This window comes from Sus scrofa, chromosome 2 (genome assembly GCF_000003025.6).
Source record: "Sus scrofa isolate TJ Tabasco breed Duroc chromosome 2, Sscrofa11.1, whole genome shotgun sequence".
Taxonomy (NCBI): domain Eukaryota; kingdom Metazoa; phylum Chordata; class Mammalia; order Artiodactyla; family Suidae; genus Sus; species Sus scrofa.
This window is the reverse complement of record NC_010444.4, coordinates 137,057,898-137,079,712: the sequence shown is the minus strand read 5'-3', so window position 1 is coordinate 137,079,712 and position 21,815 is coordinate 137,057,898. Positions and strand designations below refer to the sequence as shown.

Below are 21,815 nucleotides of genomic sequence, written 5' to 3'. Positions count from 1 at the left end.
AAGCTGTCCACCGGGGATGTGTAAAGGTGTAAACCACCAAATGTTACACTCTCAGAAGGAGACTCATCTAAGGTTCTATGTCCATGGAATTCGGGATGCCTTATGAAATGACCTATTCCATCTAAAGCTCTGGAAATGATCCGTGTGAAAGGAGTTTATCATTACATAGTCAGCTGTCATATCTGGATTTAAGGGATCTTTTAGAAACAGCTTTTCAAAAGGTTCTGTGAACTACACGCTGTGTCTCTTCTACGCATGTGTCCTAAACTAGACTAGAACCAGCTTGTGGGCAAGAACAGCATTGGATCGTTCTTTTGGCTCTCACTAAACCTAGCACAATCCCGAGAACCTTCTGAGACTCAATCAGTACATGCTGGTTAACACCCGCCTTACCTAGAAACAACGTCAAATCCATGCAGGGAAATCAGAGATCATGAATGCCAAGGTATCTTTTTATTTTCCCATCCGGTGCTACTTCTAAGGTCACACTTACCAATTCGAGTTATTCTTCCCATGACAGAACACTTTCCTGCTTACCGACTCTGAGAAAGAATTGGTGGATGAACAGAAAACCAACCCTCTTAGATATACACAGAGTTTCTAAAACGGTACCTGAAAGTCTCATTCCTGCCCCTCTCTAGGGAGCATCCTGTCACTCTACTCACTCTTCCACGAGAACACATCTTCCCGTGTCCAACTGGATCACTCCCTTAAAACACGGCGTTATGTTCAAGCAGCAGAAACATGAACGGTGATTTCTACTGACCATTTTTGCATCTGCTTATTGCAGTACCAGCTAAAACACCAGTGGATAAGTTCTTGACACGTTCCAGAGTTCAACAAATGCATGATTCCTGTCCTCCGACGGACGTGGTAAGTCAACACTTCACTGGAGAAAAATGTATGCGATTGCAGCATTAATTTCTGAAATGAAGGCTGGAAATTCTTCTTCCCAACTCTCCCCTCAGTCTGTCGCTATTCCACATGGTCTTGCTCTTGTCCCGGAATTAGCCACCGAATACTCTCCGTTCGAATGGTAGCGTACATAATAAAACTAATTAAAAAGAATAAGGAAAATACGAGCAGCCAGTCCACACTTTTTATCAAAGTGCTGGGAAGAGGGCCTATGTGGTCAGCTTGAGTTACCACCACATTTTTCTTGGCTTCTATGCCTGAAAGAGAAATCAGTTATTTCAAATGAGATAGAAAATGTACCTGCTACAGATTTTTCTCTTAAGTACTCTGCATGGTATGCAAAATGATACGCAGTCTTAAAATAAACACCACAGCTAGTATATCTGGGGTGGGTTTCACTTGCCTGTCACTATAATTTGTAACTTGCCTTTCTTCCCACCACATCAAAGGAGCAGGAATCCATTCAGCTGTTCAAAGCTAAAACACTAGAATTTCCGTAAACTCACCCGAAAGGTCTCAGTACAATGTCTTTTGTTCTCTTTCAAGACCAAAGTTCAACACCTAGTAAAGCTATACTCAGGCATCTACAGAATGTTTTCACAGGTTAAGGAATGCTAAGTTCAAAATGCTTTTAAGTAATTTACTGAAAGAATCATTGGAACAACTACTCACCACTGGGATCAGTGATTACCAAAGATGCCTCCGAGATTCTGTTTGTGCTCTAAGCTTTCTGAAAGCATTGAGCAAAAGAGCTACTTCTCTGCACGGCAAGCCAAATGCCAATCAGGAGTCCAGTACAAGACTTGGAAAAACTAACTACCTGGCAACAAGCCCTCTATGCCTACAAAGTAATGCAGCAATTTGTGCTGCGTTAGATATAAATAATTACATACCGCTAAGGATATATTGGGAGGTACATTACGATTTTTATTTACTTCCAGTGAATATATTTCAAGATGAAGGAGGGTGCTCATAATTGAGGCGTTAAAGCTTCTGAGGAGGCTTTCCCGTTGTGGCATAGCGGAAACCAAACCGACGAGGAACCATGAGGATGCAGGTTCGATCCCTGGCCTCAGTCAGTGGGTTAAGGATTCAGCGTTGCCCTGAGCTGTGGTGTAGGTCACAGACTAGGCTCGGATCTCACGCTGTTGTAGCTGTGGTGTAGGCTGGCAGCTGTAGCTCCGATTTAACCCCTAGCCTAGGAACCTCCATATGCCTCAGGTACGGCCCTAAAAAAGCTTTCGAGGAGTGAACTTTTCCAATGAAGGACGTTTCATCAATATACAGTGCTCAAACTTACAAGATAAAAATAAGGCCTTGTTTTGGCAGCTATCAAGGAATTAAAACAGCATCTACAATGGATAAATTTAAAAACAAAAAACAAAAAAAGGAGTTCCCATCGTGGCGCAGTGGTTAACAAATCCGACTAGGAACCAGGAGGTTGTGGGTTCGATCCCTGGCCTTGCTCACAGGGTTAAGGATCCAGCGTTGCCATGAGCTGTGGTGTAGGTCACAGATGCAGCTTGGATCCTGTGTTGCTGTGGCCCTGGCATAGGCCAGTGGCTACAGCTCTGATGAGACCCCTAGCCTGGGAACCTCCATGTGCTGCGGGTGTGGCCCTAGAAAAGGCAAAATGACAAAAAAAAAAAAAAAGATACAGCAACAAAAATGAACAAAGCACGACCATATACAGCAATGCAGATGAATCCCGCAAATAGAATAGTGAGTGAAATCAGCCAGACACGAAAGAATCCATCCTGTGCATCTCCATTAACAGGAAGTTCAAAAGCAAGGATCTACACTGTGGTGGGAGGAGTGAAGATGGCAGTTACCCCCGGGGAGGACAGGAGCCACGGTGCTGAGAGGGGGTGGTCTCGCCCTCTTTCTGGACCTGAGTCCTGGTTACCCAGGTGTTCACGGTGTGAAAATGCATCGCTGTGTACACAGCGACTAAGGCATATTTCCATGTAAATATTATCGTTAAATGAATAATGTATATAAAAATGTATCTGCAGGTGTATGGTATGTGAATTTTATCTCAATAAAGCTGTTATATTTTTTAGAGGTATCTATAATCACATTAATATCACCTATTCATGTTAAGCTTGCCAGTGACTGGGAGACATTTAACAGGCTCATAATATTGCATTAGAAAAGAAATTCTGGGAGTTCCCGTCGTCGCACAGTGGTTAACGAATCCGACTAGGAACCATGAGGTTGCGGGTTCAATCCCTGGCCTTTCTCAGAGGGTTAAGGATCCGGCGTTGCCATGAGCTGTGGTGTAGGTCACAGATGCGGCTCGGATCCTGCATTGCTGTGGCTCTGGCATAGGCCGGCGGCTAAAGCTCCAATTTGACCCCTAGCCTGGGAACCTCCATATGCCGTGGAAGCGGCTCAAGAAAAAGCAAAAAGACAAAAAAAAAAAAAAAAGAAAGAAAGAAATTCTGCATCCCAAAGCCAACCTTTTCTTTTCTTTTTTTTTGGCCGTCCTGCAACATACGGAGTTCCCGGGCCAGGGATCAGATCTGAGCCGCAGTTGCGACCTACGCCGCAGCTGAGGCAACACTAGATCCTGGAACCCGCCTTGCCGGGCCAGGGATCAAACACGCATCCTGGCACTGCAGAGATACTGCAGATCCCAGTGCGCCACAGCAGGAACTCCCCAAAGCCAATTTTGAACCTGGCACGTAAGGCTGACGGCAGATCAGAACCCGCAGAAGGTCTAGTCCCCAAGCACTACAATGTCTTCTTCCGCAGCGCACGGCTTCTACATACCCGTCTGGTTAAAAATGAAGATCTTCAGCGTTTCCAGTGTTCGGTCTGTGTGGTTAAATCTAGCCATTGGTTTAGCACCTTGAAATAACAAGATGTTAGGAACGGCTACGGTGCCAAACCGCGTAGAGAGGCTACAAGAGAAAGCAGCAGTCAGAACACGCGAACTAAGAGCGGCTTCCTCGCACAATTACGGTCTCAGAATGGATGGAAACAAATGAGAAAGGATCAGTTTCCTGGGACCCGTGGAGGCTTCTGATAGTCAAACAACAGGCTTGCAGACGCTTCCGACTGCCTTCCTTGTGGGTCATGGCCGAGGGCCTCCCTGTTCTGCTCTCTGAGTTGCCTTCTAGTACACACGGAGCTCTCCATGACACAATTCCCCACTACTTCCCATCCTATCTGCCACAACAGATCATACCAGAAAATCCTAATTCATGGACAAAGCACACTGTGTCCATTTACTTGATAGAAGAAATTTCCAAAAACTCTCCAGAATGCCCATCTCCATCCCTCAGAAAAGATTCCACTTATGGGAAAAGCAATCCGGTGGGTGAGTCGGTGCAAAGGAATCTACAATCTAACAAACACACCAGGAAGCAGTATGACCTGAGCAGTGTTGTTTCACTTTTACAGAATACAGAGTAGTGGTATAAGCTCTGGAGTCCAAACCCTCTGGGTTCAAGCCTCAGTTCTGCCCCTGAGCCAGCTGTGTGACCTTCGGGCAGATTATTTAACCTCTTTAAGCCTCTGTTACCACCAATAGTAAAATGGTCATATTGAATAATCACGATTTTTTTTGGTAGACAGACTGTAACATAAATATTAACAGATGAGGCAAATGTACACCCCATGCCATACATTAAGAACAAGTATCTTCTTTTCTCCATCACTAAGGCACCACTCCAGGCCCTGACAAGGATGCAAAGAGACAGAGAAGGAACAAAGGAGATGATAAAAGCCTGCATGGAATGGGAGGCAGGCTGGGGACCCATAACCAAAGGCTACTGCGCAGGTGCTGGGAGCCAGCTCTGCTAGCTGGGGGGCGGTGGGGGGCCCGGTCAGACCTAGACATTGACTGCAAATGGCCTTCCTGGCAGTTCGTAACCTGGGTCAGGCCACCGAGATATCTCCCTGGTCTTTGTGGGAATGAATCATCTGTTGGGCATTTCTTTCTTCATAAACAATTCCAGGTAAACAATGGTAGTTCCATCACCCACTCTGAAAATCAGTGTCTCATTCTCACCACCAACTTGACCATCTTCCAGACTTTGCACACTGATTTCCACACGACCTCCTCGTGAGCTGCTGGCAGCAGGTGACAGAGAGGAGGAGGGATACAGCTGACATCCCCAGGCACAGGCACAGCACTTGTGGCAAACACACAACACCTAGACCAAGTGCTTTGTAATTTATCTTACTGAACATTGAGAAAAGACGAAACCCCACTGAGCAATATGAAAGAATATATAACAAGGGTATTTCAAAGGCCTAAAATTATTCATTAAATTTATTGAATGTCTATTAAGAACATGCAGTCAAGAATATATGGCACGAGTTCCCATCATGGCTCAGTGGTTAGTGAACCCAACTAGTATCCATGAGGACTCGGGTTCCACCCCTGGCCTCACTCAGTGGGTTAAGGATCCGGCACTGCCATGAGCTGTGCTGTAGGTCGAAGACTCGGCTCGGTTCAGGCGTGGCTGTGGCTGTGGTATAGGCCAGTAGCTACAGCTCCGATTGTAACCCTAGCCTGGGAACCGCTATATCCCACAGGTGCAGCCCTAAAAAAAAAAAAAAAAAAAAAAAAAAAAAAAAAAAAGACAAAAAGACAAAAAAAAAGAATATATGGAAGCACAAAGAAAGAGGGAAGGCAGGAGAGGGAGAAAAGGAAAAAATAAGAAAGAAATCCTCGGTAAACATAAAGCGGGGGGGTGCCAAGAGTCAGGCTGCCAGGGTGGGGACCTCAGCTGCCGATAAAAGTCACAAAGGAAGATGCTACTTAGCATGCTAGCTTTGCTAATTCAGTCCTGCCAGGACCCTAAAACATCCTCTGCCCCGTGCCCTGCCACCAGGTGGAGCAGCTTTAAATCCCACTGCGCAGAGAATAGTCTTCCTTCCTAAGGGGCCTCCAGAAAGTGACACCATCGGCTCCCTCAGGAATGTGACAATCCTCACGACTCACACTTGCCTCTCGCTCCCTTCCAAGTCCATTGCAAAGCTCAAGTCCACGCCTACCTCCTCTGCTCCTGGTTTAACTAATTACGACCTCCGAGGAACGGCACCTGTCATCCGAGAGGATGCGACATAAACCCCACTTAGGGAGGATACCTGCTGTGCTGAGATGCATCCAGTGCCAAAAAATGAAGAGCTGGAAAGGCCCGGGGTAGAGAATTAAAATGAGGGGCCAAACTGGCGGAAAATCGGCACCAAGGGGTGTAAAACAGGACTAGCGTGCAGTCACTACCGTTGGGGTTGAGAAAATCCATAAGGTCCTGCGGCAAAAGAAACAAAGGGTTCAAGTCAGCAGGAAAGGACATGCGCTTTTTTCTGGAAGGACACCCAAGAAACGGGAACCCTGGCTGCCGTTGGGGAGAGGAGCTGGGGGCAGGGATACGTAGGAGACAGGAGTGTAGCCTCTGAAGAACGTTCTGGATTTGGAACCACATGGATCCAAGAATCAGCAGAGAAGTACTATCAAATGACACATCATAAACTTAAAGTTTCCTCTCAGCTCACTTAATATTAATCACTATAGGGCAATTTTAATATTTCTCATAATTCGGAGTTCCCGTCGACCCGACTAGTATCCATGAGGACACAGGTTCTATCCCTGGCCCTGCTCAGTGGGTTGAGGATCCGGTGTTGCCCGTGAGCTGTGGTGTAGGTCGCATTCATAGCTGGGTTCCTATGTTGCTGTGGCTGTGGTGTAGGCCGGCAGCTGCAGCTCTGCTTCCACTCCTAGCCTGGAAACTTCAATATGCATCAGGTGCAGCCTCAAAAAGCCAATATATATATATATATATATATATATATATATATATTTCTCATAACTCATCAATTTATATACTAAGTACTCACAGGGTACGGGCCACTGCCCCAACCTTGGAATTGGCATCGCACACGATCTAATGGCATTATTAAACCACTGTGGTCTCAGACCCAAACTATCATCTCAGCAGATCCGAGTCTGTGCTAAGCAGTTGGGTCCATGTATCTGGCCAAGGTTAGTGCAGTTTGATTGAGGGGGCACCGTCCCTGCCACCACGCAAACTCAGAATGCTCGCACTGCTCATGTGTGTTACACCCACACAAGAGTCCACAGAGCAGAGAACAGAATCCCCCCCCACCCCCGCCCCCAGCACTGGGAGAGAGTGTGAGGCCAGCGCTGACACCTGCTTGGAGGGGCACTCAATGCACCGCAAGTACCTCATTTATTTATTTATTTTGCTTTTTTGTCCTTTTAGGGTCGCACCCACGGCATATGGAGATTCCCAGGCTAGGGGTCCAATCAGAGCCACAGATCCAAGCTGTGTCTGTGACCTACACCACAGCTCACGGCAACACCGGATCCTTAACCCATTGAGGGAGGCCAGGGATCGAACCCGCAACCTCAGGGTTCCAAGTCAGATTCGTTTCCTCTGTGCCACAACAGGAACTCCAAGTACCTGCTTTAAAATAAGCAATCATAGCTTTCAGAGCTGGGGTCCTCCTCTTACTTAAGCAGCCTGTGTTCATTCTGCTCTCTGGCTTTAACAATCCTACAGGAAATCTCCGCCTGTACCCCGGTATTCTCTTTGCAACGACCACTTATCCAACTAGCTGGAAAAGCATGGCTGGGCTGGGCAAATGGGTCAGCTCTCAGTGCAGAGTAAACACCAGATTCACACACTTGGGAGGAAAGAAACTTTCCCTCAATAGAACATACTTCTCAGGGATAGGACTAGTCTAAGCAATACTAAATTACAATTCCTGTAATTCGGCTATTTTCCTTTTATGCCTCCGTAAAAGATGCCTCCTTTAGAAGAAGAAAAATGCTACGATTCTGATTCCGAGCGCTTATCTGTCCACTGGGATTTTTATGACCAGGCTTGATGGTGAGATTACCCCCAGGATGACTAGGTTTGGGCTGCCTAGAAAGCATACCTGAGACTAGTTATCTACCTCCTCCCTCCCCTACCAACATCACAAGTCAGGGTTCACTGGTGCCGCCCTTACCTGCTCTCCCCCTTAGGCCATGAGGACGCGGACCCTCCATCTGAACGTTCCCAGAGTCTCAGCTCATAAAATCAATGTGCTGAAAAGGAGAACCGTAGGACCAAGGAACTGTCTCTTACCTGTGACACATTCAAAATTTTCAGAGTGAAGTTTTCCAAGCCCGACACATTCCGCTCCTCGCAGGTGACCTTGGGCGGTTTCAGGCTCTCGGTGGCGTTGGCGTCCTCCGCGGGGGCGGGGTCGGAGTCCGCCACTTCGGGCTCCGTGTAGTACTCCTCCTCCCTCTCGGGGAAGCTTCCAGAGCTGTCCAGAGAGAAGAGGCTCTCCCGGAGATGGCACCTCGAGTCCTCCTGCCCTCCGGCCCCGCAGGTGCCGCCGCCGCCGGGCTCCGGGCTCAGGTTGTCCTCGGCTTCCCCGGGAATCACCGACAACATCACCACGCGGTCGCCATCGGCTTCCAGCCCCAGCACAGCGGCCTCTTCTGCGGCCGCGTCCGGGCCCGCCGGGTCCCCTGCCGGCTCCTCCTCACCCAGGTACACAGCCCCGACCTGGAAGGGGTACGCGGGCTGCTCCTCTGACCATCTGCTCTCTGCAACTGAAACATGCCGGCATGTTCACCGCCATACTTGACATCAAAATAAATGAATCCCAAGGAATGACTGTTCTCAAAGACAAAATTTTCCCCCATGGAGAGAAAAGTTACCTTCCCATGAAACTGTCAAAGAGCCACCCAGCCTTCTCCAGGTCCTGAAGGTCACAGGAGGTCCCAGATTAACCAACACCAGCACCGGGGCTAACACGGAGCCTCACGCACACTCGCTCCTTGCCTTGTGGATTATAAGCAAAAACATCCCCCTGCTGACCGCCAATTCAACAACGACAATGCAAACACTTCAACAAGTGCGTTTGCTTGATGACAATATCCAAGAAAATAAAGACGGCTTTATGGAAGATTCTTCTCTGGCAAAGCATCTTGGCACCCATTCCAACAGCTCTGTATGATGTGCAGGACAAGGGTTATCAACCCCACTTAAGGCCAAGCTGAGGTACACAGACGTTAAGTGTAGTGCCCAATGGCACCAGCCAGTCAGCAGCAGAGCTGGGTGGAGGCGTGGAGTCTCCCATCTGCTATTCCAGAAAGGGCCTTACGCTCCCCCATGACACCTCGGGGGCTGCTGGGCGGCACTGCCCGAGGAACACTGCTAGAGCCAGCAGCAGCTCCTTCCTGGGGTGGCCTCTGCAGGTGGCCGCTGCTCTCCTGCCAGCCGCCCTTGGGAGGGCTACAGGTGCACCCAACAGGGCGGGGGCGGCAGCAGGGAGAAGAGGAGGACTTGCCTCTCACTTTGGAGCCATGGGAAGGCCTGGGGCCAAGGGTCCAGGTAAGGAAGGAGTCCTGGGAAGCCCACTGAGCAAGCGACTCTGTGACAGTGACTCCACTTCTCATTACCTCCATAGCAGCGGCCAGACTCTAGGGGACACATGTGAGCCCACCGGCACTGCGACCAGCCCACCACGTGGCTGGGAGCCACCAACCATGCACTGAGCTCTGCGTGCAAACAGCACGTCTACCAGCGCGTGAATGACTAACTGGCTTCAAAGCTGGGAGGGTCGGGAGCTTCCTAAGGTGCACCCAGTTGTGCGGTGACTCAGAGAACACCTCCACGGAGGCCTGCAGATTCTTTCAGCAATTCGAGAACATGCTCTGGGAATGTGCTTCTGGCCAAGAGAAGCCACAGGGACCAGATTTACCCTCCCTCCTGAAACAAACAAAAAACACCCAAACGTGAGAAACAATCGTTTCAGGAGACTAGCTGTGAGGCAAAGCAGAACAGTGATCACTGCAAAACAGGAAGTGAATGAGAAGAGCCGTCTAGCTACCCTCTGAGGGGGTTCCCACCATGTCTCAGGCAGGGCCCAGAAGACTCCTCCAGCTGTGATGCAGCTGAGGGCCAGAAAGACCAAGAAAGCAAGAGGTTGCCGGACAGACCACTGGAGATGAGAGAACTGCAGAAAGAGGACTCTGGAGGTCTGCGGAGGGGCCCGCCTGAGTATATACTGGTCAGCGTGTAAGTAAACCACTCAAAAGGTCTAGAGATAACAGTATCCAGCACTCAGAGAGCTGGGAATGGCATCTGACCCCACGCTCTAGAAGGAAAACATTAAGTCGCAGAGCACCGGGGAAAGTACACAAAAAGGACTTGCCTGAGTAGTGGGGCCCAATTAACCCTAAAGTAAATATAGCTCTGCTCCCATCTAGCAAGCCTCACAAGTGAATCAAACAGTGTTCAAGTAACTTAACTGCATCCTAGAACAAAGCCCAGGATATTTATAGGAACACTCAACTATCCAGCACTCAACAAGGTAAAATTGATGTCTGGCATCCAATCAGCAATTACCAGGCATGCAAAGAAGCAGGGAAATTCTCCCTTATTATCCATAATGAGAATAATCAAACATGACCCAGAACTTACAGAGATGTCAGAATCATGAAGTGAGGCTATTAGCTATTAAAACAGTAATAACTTGGAGTTCCTGTTGTGGCTCGGTGATAATGAATCTGGCTAGTATCCATGAGGATTGCAGGTTCGATCCCAGGCCTTGCTCAGTGGGTTAAGGATCCGTCATTGCCGTAAGCTGTGGTGTAGGTCGCAGATGCAGCTCGGATCCTGCATTGCTGTGACTGTGGCTCCAATTCAACCCCTAGCCTGGATATGGTCCACACCATATGCCGAGAGTGTGGACCTAAAAAGCCAAAAAAACAAAAAAAAAGCCCAGTAATAACTTCATTACATGTTTAAAAAGTTAAGCAGATATAAAGAGCGTAAGATATAAAAAAGACCCAAACTGAAATGCAGATCAAGACCACAATGCAACATCACCTCACACATGTTAGAGTGGCTACTATCAAAAAGACAAGACACAGGCAGAGCTTCCGTGCCTGCCCACCTGCATCTCTTACAAGCGTCCTATCTTAATAAATCTATTTCTTGCCAAAAAAAAACAAACAAACGAAAAGACAAGAAATAGCAAATATTGTCATGGATGTGGAGAAAAGGGAACCCTTGTACACTATCAGTGGGAATGTAAATTGGTGCAGCCACTGTGGTAAACAGTATGGAAGCTCTTCAGAAAATAAAAAATAGGGGAGTTCCCGTCGTGGCGCAGTGGTTAATGAATCCGACTAGGAACCATGAGGTTGCGGGTTCGGTCCCTGCCCCTTGCTCAGTGGGTTAACGATCCGGCGTTGCCGTGAGCTGTGGTGTAGGTTGCAGACGTGGCTCAGATCCCGCGTTGCTGTGGCTCTGGCGTAGGCCGGTGGCTACAGCTCCGATTCAACCCCTAGCCTGGGAACCTCCATATGCCGCAGGAGCGGCCCCAGAAATAGCAACAACAACAACAAAAAGACAAAAAAAAAAAAAGAAAATAAAAAATAGAACTATCATGTGATCTAGCAATTCCACTTCTGGACATTCATCCAAAGGAAAAAAAACACTAACTAGAAAAGGTGACTGTACTCCCATGTTCACTGCAGCATTATTTATGAAACCAAGACAGGGAAGCAATCGATGGATGAGTGGATAAAGGAAACGTGAGATAAAGATATGCAGATATATATAAAAGTGATATACACACACACATATAGTATTTGAAGAAATAATAGCGGAAAACCTTACAAACCTGGTGAAAGCTATAAATCTAGAGATCCAATAAGCTCAACAAACCCCAAGCTCAATAAACTAGACATCATAATCAAATACATATAATCAAATTAATCCAAACCAGTGACAAAGAAAAAAAATCTTAAAAGCAGACAGAGAAAAAAAGACATGCTATGTACAGAGGAACAAAGACAAAGATGACAGCAGATTTCTTTTTTTTTTCTCTCTCTTTTTGTCTTTTTAGGGCCTCACCTGAGGCATATGGAGGTTCCCAGGCTAAGGGTCCACTCGGAGCTATAGCCACCAGCCTACACTACAGCAACGCCAGATCCGAGCCATGTCTGTGACCTAACCACAGCTCACATCAATGGCGGATCCTTAACCCACTGAGCGAGGCCAGGGATCAAACCCGCATCCTTATGGATCCTAGTTGGGTTCGTTAATAGGTGAGCCACCACGGGAACACCAAGAGCAGATTTCTTATTGGAAACAATGCAAGCAAGAAGAGCAGCATCTTTAAAGAATTGAAAAAAAAAAAAAAAATTCTATACCTAGCAAAAATATCTATCAAAAACAAGGCAAGGGAGTTCCCATGTGTCACAGCAGACACAAATCCAAGTAGCATCTATGAAGATGTGGGTTCAATCCCTGGCCTCACTCAGTGGGTCAGGGATCTGGCACTGCCATGAGCTGTAGGTGTAGGTCGCAGACTCGGCTGGGATCCTGAGTTGTTGTGGCTGTGAAGGAGGTTGGCAGCTGTAGCTCCACTTCAACCTCTAGCCTGGGAACGTCCACATGCTGCAGGTGCAGCCCTAAAAAAAAGCAAAAAATTTTAAAAATTAAAAAAAAAAAAGAAAAACAAAGGCAAAATAAATGTTTTCAGACGTAAAAAACCTGAAAGAACTCATCTCCAGCAGACCCACATGACAGGAATTTTAAAGAAAATTCTTCAGGCAATAGAAAAATGATACCAGATGGAAATGTGTCTACACAAAACAATGAAGAGCACCAGAAATGGCAGCCACATAAATAAGTGTACACAATTCATTCTGAAAGTCTAGCTCTAAAGGGGACAAGAAAGACCAGGTAGTGGTTATGGGCAGGCAGGAGGCTAAGGCAGGTTTTTGTTTTGGTTTTTAGGACACAGAAGAAATTTAAGCATATAGAAAGCTGATGGGCAAGAGGGTAAGCAAGGAGAGGTGAAAAAACAGGTTAGATACAGCAGAGTACAGAGCTTGGGAAGCAAGGTAGGTCCTTGACAGAAGAAAGTCAACCATTTCTTTGACTATGACCTAGAGCAGGGCGGCCAGGTGCCTGGACAGGGAGCTTGTCAATGTGGTGTGCATGGCAGGCTTTCTGCAGCCTTTGGTTGAGAAGCATGTACTGCTTGTATAATCATAAGAAAAAACAAACATGTTTACTGGATTGTTCTTAGGAAATAAAGTCAGAGAGGCTAAAAGTCTGGAGGAGAACAAAGGGGACCAGATTTGGGGACCAACCCTACTCCTAAATGCCCGAGGTCTGCAGAGATCTGCTCTCTCTGAACCTAATCAACATTGTAGATCCCCTAAAGTAAATGGAGAATGCCAACCTCCTAAACGAATCTCAAGAGAAAAAACTCAGGGCACCACATAGAATCTGGTTCTTCTGATCACCTTCGTGTAAAAATGGCTACATGTCCCTTACAGAGAATCAAAAGGGAGTCTGAGCGATGCAGAAATCTAGAATGTTAAGTCAGGGGTGTTTGTTTCCCCTCCCATGAAGACATCTAAATAGACAGTACAGATGAGGAACAACAACAACAAAATTTTTCTACACGTCAAAGGAACCCCAGACAAAACGAAAAGACAGCCCACAGAATGGGAGAAAATATTTGCAAATGAATTGACTGACAATATAAACTCCAAAATTTATAAACACCTCCTGCAGCCCAATACCAAAAAAAACCAAACGCAGCCCCATCAAAAATGAGCAGAAGATCTAAACAAACAATTTTCCAACGAAGACATACAAATGGCCAAAAACACATGAAAAAATATTTGACATCACTATTAGAAAAGAGCAAGTCAAAACCACGATGAGGTACCACCTTACACCAACCAGAAAGGCCACCATCAAGAAGTCTACAAACAATAAATGCTGGAGAGGGTGTGGAGAAAAGGGAACCCTATTACACTATTGGTGGGAATGTAAATTAGTGCAACCACTATGGAAAATGGTATGGAGATTCCTCAGAAAACTAAGAATTACCATTTGATCCAGCAGTCCCACTCCTGGACATCTATCCAGAGAAAACCATGACTGGGAAAGGTACATGTACTCCAATGTTCATTGCAGCACTATATACAATAGCCAAGACATGGAAACAACCTAAATGCCCATCGACAGAGGAGTGGATAAAGCAGATGTGGTCATATACACAATGAAATATTACTCAGTCGTTAAAAGGAACGAAATAATGGCATCTACAGCAACACAGATGGACCCAGAAATTATCATGCTAAGTTAGCCTAGACAGTGAGACACCAACATCATATGCTATCACTTAGATGTGGAATCTAAAAAAAGGACACTGAACTTCTTCACATAACAAATACTGACTCACAGACTTTGAAAAACTTATGGTTTCCAAATGAGACAGGCTGAGGGTGGGGAGGTGGGATGAGAGTTTGGGATGGAAATGCTATAAAACATTGGGTTGTGATGATCACTGTACAACTATAAATGTAATCAAATTCATTCATTGAGTTAAACCCCAAATTTAAATTCATTGAGTTAAACCCTCAAAAAAGAATTGCTTATGCCCTCAGGTACCAATTTTGTCATGTGAGTATTGGAAGGAAGGGAAACATTGAATTATTCCACTCTAAGAAATAACCTACATATGAGAGCCACTGAACCCTGCCATGGTAATACACCTTTTAAAAGAGATTGCTTCTTAATTCAACACACCGATTACAGTTTGAGACAAGCATAAAGTAGGAATTACTGCATGACTGGCAGCAAGGGATATGTTTGCAGAACAAGGGTGGGGGGACCATTCCAACTCTGCCAAGGAGCCCTAGCCTAGGTCAGCTCCTTCAGACCTTCTGGTTTTTCTCAGAAGGCTCTTTACCGGCCACGGGTTTGTTTGTTTTTGTTTTGTTGTTTTTTTTCCACAATGGCTTCCATGGCAGGGGAGCCAAATGGAGAGGACCAAAAACAGCCAAGGGTTAGAGAGGCAGCACCCCACACTTTCCATAGGAAATTTTCAGTGTGCCCATCTAACAAAGAGAGAAAATACCACTGGAATGCAGACCTGCAGATTAAAGGAGAAAAGATGTATATGTTCCCTGGCACATGGCAACATTCCGTAAGTGGCTACAGTGGTGATGGTGTTGATGGTGATGGTTATGACTGATGTTTCAACCCAAAGAGACGGACAGGAACCACCACTAGGTCCTATTAATTCCTCTGCCAAAGACACTCTGGACCCATCCAGTGCTCCGATCCCCACTCACATTCCTCAGCCCAGGCCACAGCCATCTGTGCTGCAGCCACTGAACGCATCCCCCTGGTTGGCCCTCCACCCCCGTTCCAGATCCTTCTCACGGCAACCCCGGGGGAACTGAAAGGCAAAGGCAAAAGTGATCATGTCGCCCCCCTGCTAAAACCCTTTCAGGGCCTTCCCCCTGCGCTGTGAAAGGGTCTGCATTCATAGCATGGCTACCGGGCCCCAGGTAATGAGGCCTCTGTCCATACTCCCAACAGATGCCAGGAGACAGTTCTGGCCCCTGATCACCCACGCTCTCCCCTCTTCCCTCAGAGCTGTCCCAAGGGCTGTTTCTCTGCCTGGAAGCCCTCACTCCCTCTCTTCTTCTGGCTAATGTGATTCATCTTCAGGTCTCACCCCAAACTCCACCTCTGTAAGGTGAACTTCACCTTCCCAGACCCTCGAGGCACAGGGGTCTCCCAGTACAGCATCCAACAATGCCCTGGGGCTTGCCTTGAAGCGTTTTCTACTCTTGCAGTTTACTTAATTATTTGTGGTCACTTCATGCCTGCCTCTTCCATCAGACAGGAGGGTGGGCCCATTTCTCTACCCGGCTCTCCACTGTACCCACCCCCCAAGTGCCCAACAGAGCATATGGCATATGATGGGGGCTCAGTCAGAAGCTGCTAGTTGACCACCTAGTGAAGATGGGTGTGAGCTGCTGAAGTCAGGAGTTGCCTCCTGTTCCTTGATACCTGAGCAGCACTGCCACCTCCAGTTGCTAATTGGCCAGTGGTGTCCTCTGCAAAAAAAAAAATGCCTTGGCTTTTCAGCCATCCCCCCAAAAGAGCCCGCTGGTGAAGCTTCCTCAGTCCTCATCCCATTCGTGACCTGGCCAAGACGAGCACTGACCCACCTATGGCTGGCATGAGTCTCAGGTCTGCATGGTATGACCCTGCCTGCCAGGTAGGCTCACAGTGACGGCTGAATCTGCCAGGGTTCTGCCAGGAAACAGCACATGCAACTCAGACGATTGGAAGAGAACTTAATAAAGGTACCACCAACATGTGGGCTGGGTAAAGAGAAACCAAAAGCAATGTTAAGGAACCTCAGGGCAGTAACAGCAGAAGAGCCAGTTACCACTCAGACCTCAAGAATCCAGAGAGAAAAGCAGTCATGAAACCTTGCAACGGCGAGAACATCCTTCTAGAAGCCACTACGTTCAGTGGAGGGACACGGCTGACCTGTGATCTTCTTAAGGGAGGGAACTGAGAGAAGCAATACCCTCCCCTCATGCCGACCCAACAGAAGCCAGGAGACAGAAGAGCCAATTGTTTACTCCAGAGAAGGGAGCTTCTCAGGGTACCGGGAAGGGTGGAGAAGGCTGAAGAATGATCTGAGAGACAAACAGAAGACCTCCAGCACGTGTCAGCCCCTCTCAGAGGCTGGTGGTTAAGTGTAGCACAGAGTTTTGACTGTGAGGGCACGGGCTTGAATCGCAGCTGCTCAACTTCGTGTTGTTTGATCTCAGTAAAAGACTTAGGGTATGCTGAGTCTCAATTTACTCATCCATAAAATGGGAATGTTAACATATCCTTCACAAGCATTTAAAAATTAAATAAGATGAGGAATGCCTGGAGTTCCTGTCGTGGCGCAGCAGAAACGAATCTGACTAGGAACCATGAGGTTTCAGGTTCAATGCCTGGCCTGGCTCAGTTGGGGATCCAGCATTGCCATAAGCTGTGGTATTGGTCAAAGATGCAGCTCAGATCTGGTGTTGCTGTGGCTGTGGTATAGGCCGGTGGCTGTAGGTCCGATTAGACTCCTAGCCTGGGAACTTCCATATGCCACGGGTGCAGCCCTAAAAAGCAAAAAAGAAAAAAAAAAAGAAAGAACGAAAAAAAAAAAGAGGAGTTCCTGTCATGGCTCAGTGGTAATGAACCCAACTAGTATCCATGAGGTTGCAGGTTCGATCCCTGGCCTCATTCAGCGGGTCAGGGATCTAGCATTGTCTAGCATTGCCATGAGCTGTGGTGTAGGTCGAAGATGCAGCTCACATCCTGCATTGCTGTGGCTGTGGTGTAGGCTGGCAGCTGCAGCCCCAATTGGACCCCTAGCCTGGGAACCTCCTTATGCCTTGGGTGTGGGCCCCAAATAGAAAAACAAACAAACAAATAAAAAACATATCCATGAGGACTCGGGTTCAATTCCTGGCCTTGCTCAGTGGATTAAGGATCCTGCGTTGCTATGGTTGTGGTGTAGGCCATCAGCTGCAGCTCTGATTCAAGGGCAGCCTAGCCTGGGAATTTTCACATGTCACAGGTGCAGCCCTAAAAAGACAACCCCCCCCCACACACACACACAAAAATCAAATAAGATGATGCTAAAAAGGCACTAAGCACACTGCCCGGCACATAGTGAGTCCTTTCATTACTTTTTTTTTTTTTTGGCTATTTCTTGGGTCGCTGCTGCAGCATATGAAGGTTCCCAGGCTAGGGGTGCAATCGAACTGTAGCCACCAGCCTACGCCAGAGCCACAGCCACACGGGATACGAGCCGCATCTTCGACCTACACCATAGGTGACAGCAAGGCCAGATCCTTAACCCACTGAGCAAGGCCAGGGATGGAACCCAAAACCTCATGGTTCCTAGTCGGATTCGTTAACCACTGAGCCACGACAGGAACTCCCCTTTCATTCCTTTTCAGTACTCAGCAAGCTGGCCGCTGGGCCTCTTTCTAGGACACCACAGGGAAAGTCAAGACCTGCCTACTCCTGTGAAGTTGTGAATGACAAGCAAGGCCAAAAGGGTCTGGACTTGAACAGGGGGACTGTGAGGAGTGGAGTGAAGGAGGCTGAGAGTAAGCCGTGCCTCCAGGTGGCTGCCTTCCCCAAGGTGAAAGCAGGTCTGGGAGCACCGGGCTGCCCTGGGAGTCTCCTGTCCTTTTCTCATCTATCCTTCACACAGGCACCTGAGCAAAAGCGGCCTTCTCAATAAAGCGGTCCAGCAGGGTGCACAGTACAGTGGGGGCTTTGCAGTCCAAAGCCAGTCTCTGCCCATTGCCAGAAGGGCAAACATCGACAGATGACTTAGTCTCTCTTGGCTCAGCATCTTCATCTGTAAGGGTCGGTGGGAGGACGAAATGAGATCGTGGTGGAAAGCACTGCGCACAGTTCCTGGCTCCTAATAAAGCCACCATTCATGTCGCTTTCATTATGACGACTATCATTAATAATAAAGTGCTCGCTCAGCACATGAGGTTCCGCCTTGGTAAGCACTTCATTCCCGACTGACAGCCACCTGCTCAGGGGCCTAAACACGTCCCGGGCATCTCGCCCCGCCGCCCCCCACGCCAGACCTGGAGCGGGGACCACCGGGAAAGAGGTCTGGACGACGCGGGGAGAGGCGCTCCGGTGGGCGCCTGGGAGAGGCCAAGCGCGCAGAGCAGGCCTTCGCGCAGGTGAAAGAGCATTGCCGGGGGAGCCCGCCGCCTCCCCGGGCATTTCGCACACAGCCGCCGGCGCCCCCAGCCCGCACTCACCTTCCTGGCCGCGGGCCGGAGGCCCCAGCACCCATAGGAGTACCTGCCACCAGCCAAGGAGTCGCATGGTGCGGGGCGGGCGGCGGCCGCACCACCCAGGCCGAAGGGCAAACGGCGCACGGCCGCGCGAGGCGCGCTCTCCGCCGCAGGAAGGCAGGGGGAGGAGAGCCCGGGAGCGCGGGCGCGGCCCCGCGCCGCCATCCTGGCCGCTGGCAGCCTCCTCCGCGGGCGCCATCTTGGAGTCGGGCGGCCGCCTCTGGCCTCTGGCCTGCGCCGTGGGGCCCCGGGCCGTTTAGGAGCCAATCGCCAGCCGTCTCGGATCTTTTCGGTTTCCGGGCCCCCAAGTCCTGGGCGAGCTTCCACGAAAGCCCATTACCTTCTTTCTTCACACGGCAGTGGGGGCCTTGGCGCTTCGTTCCCCGGCCGGAAAGCCCCAGAGGCTTCTTCCTCGAGTGCCCCATCGAGGGTCAGTTCGCCGCGTCGCCTGCCTTACGTGTGCTACCCTTTAAAAGTTCCCAGGTGAAACACGGGATGCCCAGTTAAATGTGAATTTCCCATAAACACATAACATGTAATGTTCCCTTTGTATTTTGGCTGTTTGGACAGAGGCACTTACACATGTTAGAATTGTTGTCTTTCAGTAAATGCTATAGATAGAGCCTCTGAGGACAACTCAATAAATCCAGCCAACAGGATAGAATGCACATTTGACTGTCTCGCCACCAGGTGGCACATGCACTTATTTTCAGTGAGGAATGCCTTCAGGTTTGAAACTGATTTTATTTTCGTTTCTGGGGAGGTTGGGGGAGAAAGTTGGCATCCTGCTCTTTCTTTGCCTGAAGTGAATTCTGTGCACCAACAGCATAGGCCTGGGGATTTTCCAGACAAGAACGTGACAATAATTGGAATTGTTATGCACAGCTACACACTTGTACTAAGGCTGTTTTGTCCGCCTTGATAAGGTTTGCCTAGATTTTTTAAATCTGATGAGTCATGAGAACCTCTTTCTCTCTCTCCCTCATCAACAAAGTATTTACTTCATTCAGATCACCGTGGCAAAGTGTATTTGACAATGACTTCCATGCCACAATAATATTCGCCATCCCACATGCTCTTGTGCAAAGTAATTTTGCCACTGCCCCATCAGTAGATAGAACCTAATTCCCCTCCCCCTGAATCTGAGTGGGCCTGTGATTGACATATAACCAACAGAATGTAGCCGTATATGAAATGATCCTCTATGGCTTCTGAGGCTACACAGCCCTATCCTTTATTGCTGGGAGGCTTGCACACGTGTATTGACCGACACAGTAAGTAGAAGGATGTCCTGAGGTTGCTATGCTCTGCGGAAGTTCGAACTTGCTTGCAAAGAAATGCCGGAAACTACAGGCTCATCACCAGCTGATCTCAACCCTATTCTGTTCCAGCTTCAGCCACCACTGGACTGCTACTGCCTGAGAGACCAGAGCCAGAAATGCCCAGCTTGAGCTCTTTCCAAATTCCTGATCCACAGAAACAGAGATTGAAAAATTATCATTTTATGTCACTAAGTTTGGGGTGATTTTTAAAATGGATAGCTGGCTCATGTTAGTTTGTAATGAAATACCTTCAATCTGAAGAGAATAATGAATAAATCGATATTTTGGGCATGTATTCATGTAGTTATTCTTCCAAGCTCCTTTCCTGTCTGTATCATTTTGATGGGCTTAAGATGACCCAATGTAGTCATTATTATTTCATCAGTACTGGATAGTCTTTGCAGTTAGAACAAAAGGAGATTAAACTGAGTTTCTTCAATAATTAAATAGCCTCCCAAGATATTTAAGAGAGGTGTATCCTGAAGCAGAGGGTAGATCAGAGCAATATATAGTAGTTAAGAAAAATCCACCCCCCCAAAAAAAATCACAGTTTCTCTTTCCAAATTTATCCACTCAGGGCACGCAGCCTAAGTTTCATTCCTCATCAAAATCATGCTTTACTTTGATGTACATGAGATGCTACCTGGCAAAATCACAAGCATAAACCTCACGTGTGATAGAAGGAGACCTCATTTCTCTTCAGGGTACTAAGCCCTTGGCATCTGTGATTTCACCCAGATGGCGTTCTCCCAGAGATATCATTCCTATTTGACTCATTAGGAAACGAAAGCACAGAAAAAATGGCTCGAGGTCACAAAGGGGTTTCCCACTGAGCTGAAGCTAGAATGCCAATCTGAATTCAAGTTTTGACGCCAGTATACAACCAGTAACCCAACAATGTTAATACTTTTGTAACAGCTCATGTTCATAAATATTAGATTTAACTAAATTGTATTTAAAAGCTAGTGACATTGAGAGAGGTTTATGATATAGGAGGGAGGATAATTTCTGGGAAGAAAATAGGGAATGGGGTCCAAAGAGGAATAAACTAGAGGCAGGAAGAGGAAGACCTCTCTGTTGTAATAAGCAGAAAAGATGAATGCAGATAAGTTATTTTCTATGTCAAGAAGAAAGGTAGTCTGCTAAGAGCTCATGAAGGTATCCAAGGAGAGCAGAAATTTGAAATAACGTAAATGAAGAATGGCATGAGAGCTGACTGAGGATACCACCAAGGTAGTGATGGGGATCCCGGTGTGGCTGGAAAGCAGGAAGAGTGGCAGATGATGCAGTTAAGCATTTTTCTCCAATAGCACTGAGCAGCCCTGGAGCAAAAGATAGTCAAAATTAGCCCAGAGTTAGTGTTTTGCCAGGCTTGTGTGATGGAAAGACTATAGGGGGAGAGGAGGGAGATAATGAGAGCTGTTAATGACCAATCAGTATATTTTAGCCTTAACATTATTTTAGTTTTTTTTTTTTTTGCTTTTTTTTTTTTTTTGTCTTTTTAGGGCCACACCCATGGCATATGGAGGTTCCCAGGCTAGGGGTTTAATCGGAGCTGTAGCTGCCAGCCACAGCCACAGCCGCAGCAATGCCAGATCCAAGCCGTGTCCGTGACCTACACCACAGCTCGCAGCAATGCCAAATCTTTAACCCCCCTGAGTGAGGCCAGGGATCTAATTTACAACCTCATGGTTCCTAGTCATATTCGTTTCCGCTGTGCCACAACAGCGACTCCAGCCTTAACATTATTTTAAAAGATAAATCTAATGAGTTGGCTGTTCTTTAGGTATATGAGCACTTAGTATAACCTAACAATCATTTGCTGTTTTTATTTTTTTTCTTTTTTTAGGGGCACACCTGCAGCATATGGAAGTTCCCAG

The 21,815-nt window shown here is 47.6% G+C and overlaps 1 protein-coding gene and 1 long non-coding RNA gene across 2 annotated transcripts; one reads left to right on the top strand and one right to left on the bottom strand.

Annotated features, from left to right (window-relative positions):
- Positions 425-18,725, bottom strand: TXNDC15 (thioredoxin domain containing 15). The gene is given in 5 exon segments (NM_001243618.1): positions 425-1,172; positions 3,691-3,821; positions 6,019-6,182; positions 8,025-8,500; positions 18,578-18,725. Coding segments are annotated over 5 exon segments (1,035 nt in total). The 5' UTR covers positions 18,645-18,725; the 3' UTR covers positions 425-975.
- LOC102164851 lies at positions 19,207-20,230 on the top strand. The gene is made up of 2 exons (XR_002341915.1): positions 19,207-19,342; positions 20,005-20,230. It is a non-coding gene; the product is annotated as an uncharacterized LOC102164851 (long non-coding RNA).